The sequence below is a fragment of the Pelodiscus sinensis genome, chromosome 30 (assembly GCF_052426305.1).
Source record: "Pelodiscus sinensis isolate ZL-2025 chromosome 30, ASM5242630v1, whole genome shotgun sequence".
Classification (NCBI taxonomy): Eukaryota; Metazoa; Chordata; order Testudines; family Trionychidae; genus Pelodiscus; species Pelodiscus sinensis.
The window spans coordinates 3,064,223-3,070,895 of NC_143081.1; the positions used below are offsets into that span (position 1 = coordinate 3,064,223).

The 6,673-nt window shown below is 57.5% G+C and overlaps 1 protein-coding gene across 1 annotated transcript; it reads left to right on the top strand.

The window, feature by feature from the left end:
• Positions 1-2,755: 2,755 nt before the first annotated feature.
• LOC149521003 (mast cell protease 3-like) lies at positions 2,756-5,904 on the top strand. The gene is made up of 4 exons (XM_089774176.1): positions 2,756-2,856; positions 3,600-3,735; positions 4,729-4,974; positions 5,141-5,904. Exons 1-4 carry the CDS (start codon positions 2,756-2,758, stop codon positions 5,288-5,290), a joined length of 633 nt encoding a protein of 210 aa, XP_089630302.1. The 3' UTR covers positions 5,291-5,904.
• Positions 5,905-6,673: the final 769 nt, after the last annotated feature.

The following is a 6,673-nucleotide window of genomic DNA, read 5'->3' on the forward strand; positions in this document are numbered from 1 at the left end:
AGCTAGGAGTGCAAATTTGGATGGGTGGTTAATGAAGAGGTGTAGAGGGTAGTGGGGAGAGAAGATCCTGTACCCTGGCTCCCTCTAGCCCACCCTGATTGCTCAGCAGGCACCAGAAGATGAAGCCACGCAGGCTGAAGGGAGCACCCATGGGCTGGGGGGAGCCCTGCAGGGACTCTATACCCACCCACCCCTCCATGGTGACCAGGTCTCCGGTGTTTGACCAAAACATGTGGCTCGTGCATGTTAGAGCAGCCCGGGGTGCCACTCCTGTTTGCTGGGAGCCACGGCCGATGGGAGCTTCAGGGGTGGGGCTAGTAGGGGACTGAGGTACATGCTGCCTGGTGCCCACACCCGGATCACATCCTTGGCCCAAACCTTCTTCCCCAGCTCTGGTTCCCCTCCTGCCTTCTGAACCCCTGGGTCGCAGTCCTGATGCCTGCCCTACACCCTGTCAAAGTCAGACAGGGCTCACAGATTTGTCAGACCGCTCTGTTTATTAGCAAAGCCGCTCTGCTAAATACACCCAGAAAACGTGAGTGCCATGCAAGGTTCAAACCCTTTGATTTATACAGTCAAAAGAAAGCCAAATTAACAGGATTAAAAGAGGGGCAAAACTTCACATGATTAGTGTGAGGCTAGTCAAGTATCTTCATTTCCACATCAAGCACACAGCAATCTCCTGTCCATGTCTCCTTGGTTATCTCACTTGCTTTCTTCCTAACACCTAATGTTCCTTTTCCTATTAACTCAGGCCCACCCGGCTAGCACTCTGATCTGCAAACCTACAAACAACATTAACGTACTTTTCTTCTTCCTGTTCAGAGACAAACAGTATTCCTTCAACGTATTCAATTATTACAGCATAATTCATCTTTCTCTTAGGCTACGTCTACCCTCACACGATTTTCCGAAAATGCTTTTAACGGAAAAGTTTTCTGTTAAAAGCATTTTTGGAAAAGCGCATCTAGATTGGCAGGACGCTTTTCCGCAAAAGCACTTTTTGTGGAAAAGTATCCGTGGCCAATCTAGTTGCGCTTTTTCGCAAAAAAGCCCCGATGGCCATTTTCGCCATCAGGGCTTTTTTGCGGAAAACAAATCTGAGCTGTCTACACTGGCCCTTTTGCGCAAAAGTCTTTCGGAAACAGACTTTTGCCCAAACAGGAGCAGCATAGTATTTCCGGAAAAGCATTGACGATCTTACATGAGATCGTCAGTGCTTTTGCGGAAATTCAAGCAGCCAGTGTAGACAGCTGGCAAATTTTTCTGGAAAGCAGCTGATTTTCCGGAAAAACTTGCCAGTCTAGACACAGCCTTACAGTATAATTCTTTCTACTTTCACAACCCCAAATTCCTAATACTGAGCCTTGCCCTAGTCAAAGCATCCCCTTTGACAAACACCAGTTCCTCCACGCCTGGTTCCTTTCCAACCCTCTGAGCCCTTGAATCCCACTTCAGAGCACCTTGCTACACCCCAAAATCCTCCTTCCCACTTTGCACCCCCCAGCCAGACCCCTCAACTTCTGCCCGGGTGCTGGGCAGGTCTGGCTCAATGGACTGTTAGTGACCCCACCACCCAGCCAACCACACCTCTACCCTGCTGGCAGCTCGGTGGGTTGTGGTTTTAGGGGCGCTTTGGGGGGAGATTTGGCCCCGTCCTTTTTAAACATTTCCTGGCCGTGCTGCTGATCGGTTGTCCTGACTCTCTGGACATGACCAGCGAGGAGGCAGCATCCTGATGGATACGCACCCCACTGTCTGGAGGAGAGCCGGGGAGGAGGGACAGCAGAGACAGAGCAGCAGAGCCCAGCAGAGAAAGACCCAGGGAAACCAGAAATCTTCAGAACAGCTACCTCTGCTCCCATTGGGTGGGGCTGGGTGCTGGGCGGGGGGCTTTGCCCAACCAGGCTCTCCTGTGTCTAAACTCTGCCCCTGGTGTCATCACCCTGATGCTGAGGTTTCTGAGGGTCCCTGCTAGCTCTGATTGGCCCACAACTGGAGAGCTTGCTGCTGGCTCTATAAACCCCCAGGACTCAGACTCAAGGCCTGCTGATTTCCCTAGATACTGATGCTGAAAGCCACCGGAGCGGGTGAGAACGCAGGGACGGGGTCCCTGGGGAACAGAGCCAGGTGCTCTCTGGGCTGGCTGCACATCCCGGCTCCTCCGCAGAGTCAGAGGCTTCTGCTGGAATAATGGCTGGTTCCTGGGACCCAGCTAGGGGATGGTGTGGAGGTGGGGGTGGGGGAACGTGCAATGGAGGGGCCCCGTTTCGGGAGAGTGGGGGTGGGTATCCCCCTTGTGCATGGGGACACAGCTTGCTACTCCTGTTCCCATGACTACCAGGGAGAAAGGGGAAAGTGCACAGATACCAAGAGTCACAGGAGAGGCACAGAAGCCCTCACTGAGCGGGAGATAAAGTCCCCCTGGCCCAATGTGGCATCAGGTGGACACCCAAAGCCACGAATTCAGGACAATGTTTAGCTCACACCAGGGTCTTTTGACATCATTTCCCCCCCTGTATAATCACAGCTGTAGATCCAATCCTCAGCCCCATGGGGGAGCCCAGTGTGGGGAAGAGAGGAGCACGGGCCAAGATCCAGGCCCAGGGATCCCCCAGGGAGAACATCATGATAAAGGGGGAGCGAGATGAGGCAGTGAAGCTCTGGCAGGGATGGGGCCTTTTGTATGAACCTGATCTCCCCCTGAATAGGGATCAATAGCAGGTGTGAAGCCCAGCCCCACTCCCGACCCTACATGGCCTGTCTGGAACGACCATGTGGAGCCAGTTACACTCACTGCGGCGGGTTCCTGGTGTCGGAGAACTTTGTGCTGACGGCTGCTCACTGCCAGAGAGAGTAAGTGCCTCTGGGCTGGGATGTGGGGGTGGAGGGGTAAGCGGGCAGTGGACAGCCAGGAGCTCTGGTGCCGGCATGGGGGGCAGGGAAGGGTCAGGCTGGGGGAGCAGAGCATATGGGTCTGATTTGCTCAGGGGGCATCGGCGAATCTCTAGGGGCTTCTGAAACACACGGCCCAGGCCCAGAGCTAGGATAATCAATGGGGCTGTGTCCAGGGAGCCTAGGTGGGGTTTGGCCCCTTGCCCAGTATGAGGCAGGGAGGAGTCTCACCCACAGATCAGCTCTGCAGGGTGGTGGGCTGGGGGGCTGAGCATGTACCTGTGTGTGGATCCATCAGGGAGTGAGACAGAGACGCAGGGGGACAGACCCAGGGGTCATGGGGGCAGCGGGGAGGGAAGCTCAGGGCAGCAGCACAAGGGACTGGTGCTGAGACAAGTTGGGATCCCACCCCACTGGGCAGGGGCTTTGTGCTTCTGCTGCCCCCCGAAGAGAAACACTCCTGGTGCCCCCCCCTCCTGAGCCAGCCAGACCCAGGCCCAGCCCAGACCACAGCTCGCACGGCCCCCAAGAGCCACGGATCTTCCTCCATGTCAGAGGCTGAGTCTGAGATCACGGCCTGAGACCCCCAGGCTGCCCTGTGCCCCCCACGTCGCTGTCCAATGGTGGGAACCTCGTGTGCTCATCCCCCAACGCACGTCCCATCTTGCCCCCAACGACCCATGCGTAGCTCTTGGCCTTCACAGCGAGATCACCGTCATCCTTGGAGCCCACAACATCACGAAACAGGAACCGAGTCAACAACGCATCCGCGTGCGCCGGCAGATCCCCCACCCGCAGTACAACAGCAAGACAGTAAAAAATGACATCATGCTGCTGCAGGTACAGCACCATCCCATCCCCCGACCCAGTGACCTCACACTGCTACAGGTACCGCCCCCCTCCCATCCCCCACCCCCAGTGACCTCACACTGCTGCAGGAACCACCCCCATCCCATCGCCCACCCCCAGTGACCTCACACTGCTGCAGGTACCGCCCCATCCCATCGCCCACCCCCAGTGACCTCACACTGCTGCAGGTACCGCCCCATCCCATCCCCCACCCCAGTGACCTCACACTGCTGCAGGTACCACCCCCATCCCATCCCCCACCCGCAGTGACCTCACACTGCTGCAGGTACCGCCCCATCCCATCCCCCACCCCCAGTGACCTCACACTGCTGCAGGTACCACCCCCATCCTATCCCCCACCCCCAGTGACCTCACACTGCTGCAGGTACCACCCCCATCCTATCCCCCACCCCCAGTGACCTCACACTGCTGCAGGTACCACCCCATCCCATCCCCCACCCCCAGTGACCTCACACTGCTGCAGGTACCACCCCCATCCCATCCCCCACCCCCAGTGACCTCACACTGCTGCAGGTACCGCCCCATCCCATCCCCCATCCCCAGTGACCTCACACTGCTGCAGGTACCGCCCCATCCCATCCCCCACCCCCAGTGACCTCACACTGCTGCAGGTACCGCCCCCATCCCATCCCCCACCCCAGTGACCTCACACTGCTGCAGGTACCACCCCATCCCATCCCCCACCCCCACCCCCAGTGACCTCACACTGCTGCAGGTACCGCCCTCATCCCATCCCCCACCCCCAATGACCTAACACTGCTGCAGGTACCACCCCATCCCATCCCCCACCCCCAGTGACCTCACACTGCTGCAGGTATCACCCCTGTACCTTCCCCCTTCCATAGTGTGTTCTTTATGCAATCTGGGATCAATTGTCTTTGGGGGGTTTTGCTGGGGGTGATGTTCATCCCTTTTCCCGTTAGTGTAACCCTGATATTCATGTTCATCCTTCCTCTGTGACAGCTGGAGAAGCCTGCGAAGCTGAATGGAGACGTGAAAATCATCCCCCTGCCTCGGATGGGTGAATGCGTGAAGCCCGGGATGGTGGGAAGTGTGGCCGGCTGGGGCTGCACTATTGCTGCTGCCAACGTGCTGCAGGAGGTGGACGTGGAGGTGGTGGAGGATGACAAGTGCTTGGTCTATGATTACTACGACCGGGCGACCATGCTGTGTGCGGAGCACCCACAGAAATGGGAAGATATTGTACCGGTAAATCTGCTCCTGGCTTGAAGCTCTCAGTGGATTGCCTCTCCAAGGGAGTGTGTGGGTGATCGGGCTGAGACAAGCGGGCTGGGTTTGTGCTGGGCCAAGAAGGGGCTGGGTGCATTGGGGTGTCACTGACCATTTTCCATCCATGTTCTGGTTTGTTCTGCAGGGCGACTCCGGCGGCCCCCTCGTGTGTGTTGGAAAAGCCCAGGGCATCGCTTCCCGTGGGTCACGCCCTGGGAAAATCCCTGGCACGTACACTAGAGTCTCTGCTTTCATCGGTTGGATCCACAAGGAAATGGGTCTGCTGCAGGCCTGAGCCCCCCCAGGGGTCACTGCACAGCCCGGCTCTGCCTCGCTCCTGTGCCCTGGAGAGGGCCAGGTGTCAGGCCTGCTCGGCAGAGGGGCTGAATGCCCCACAGCCCAGCCTCAGTTTCCTCCCCCTTGCAAGCTGCAGTCCCCTCCCCCCACCACTCTTCTGCTCTGGTTGTGACCAACCCATCAGGACACTTAAGATCCAGGTTCAGGTCCGGGTTCTGCCCCTAGGCCAAGGAGCGGCTGGAGCATGTTCGTGAGGAGCCAAACCCTGGGGTGGACCCGATGGGTTGCTGCTTTCCCAAGTGTGAGCCGGGCGAGTGACCGATTGTGTGAGATCCTCCCCGTAATGGCCACCTGCACGTCCCTGCTGGAACTGCCCCCGGCCCTGCCCTCTCTGGGCCTTCCCTCCATGCTGGGCCCTGGAGCATCCACCGCTCACTCCAAACACACCCTGATACAACCAGTCCAGCGCGAGAGAACTCTGGGACATCTGTGCTGACCTGCTGCCAATCAAACATCAGCCCTGATCCTCTCCTGCCCCAGTCCCCTGCTTCTCTGCATTTCGCTCGGCTCCCCCTGCTCTGTTGCCAGCCCCACAGCCAGCCAGTAATAAAGTCAAGTTGCAAAATATTCAGGTATTGATGCATCAGCTTCGCCCACCAGAGCAGCGGCTGGACCTGCCCAGGCCAAGAGGGGACGGAGTTTACAGAGAGGCCAGGGTGGTGGTTAATGCTCTTGGCTGGGAGCCAAGATGCCTGGGTTTAGTGATGTCATGTACAGTGAGGATCTGGGGGTGTGGGTGGGACCTGCACCCCTCGAGAGGGGAGGTTTCCCATTGGGCTGGGACAGGCACAAAGGTCACTCAGGGGAGAAAAGCAACTTGTGCCGTTACTTGTCCTGACTCCTGAGGCCACTGCTTTTGGAAAATTGCAAATTCTAGTTGCAATCAGATCTAATTTTCCAATTCCCACCCACCCGTCCATCCATCCCCATATCTCTATCTACCCTGTCTCACAAAGGATGCTTCTCACTGGTCTTACGGGCCGTGACTGACCACCGGGGCCAGTTCATGGACATCTCAGTGGGGTGGTCGGGGAAGGCGTGTGACTCAGGTGTGATCCGTAACTTGCGCGTGTTCCAGAAGCTGCTCCTTTCTTACCTGACCGCAGGAGCAGGGTGGGGTCTGTAAACATACTCATCTGCCTGGTGGAGGAAACAGCCCGTCTCCTAGAGACATGGCTCATGAAGCCCTACAGTGGCCACCTCAACCCCTCTCGAGTGGTGTTCAATGCCAGGCTGAGATGGGCCACTTGAAGGTGAAGTTCAGATCCCGCCTTACCTGCCTGGACCTCAGGGAGCACAACATCCCGTGTGTGTGATGGCT

Bases quoted from the DNA above. Each gene is read 5' to 3' on its own strand.
- LOC149521003 (XM_089774176.1), top strand. From the start codon at position 2,756: ATGGCCTGTCTGGAACGACCATGTGGAGCCAGTTACACTCACTGCGGC. The intron at 3,736-4,728 runs GTACAGCACCAT...CCTCTGTGACAG, and splicing joins ATGACATCATGCTGCTGCAG to CTGGAGAAGCCTGCGAAGCT. The intron at 4,975-5,140 runs GTAAATCTGCTC...TTTGTTCTGCAG, and splicing joins AATGGGAAGATATTGTACCG to GGCGACTCCGGCGGCCCCCT.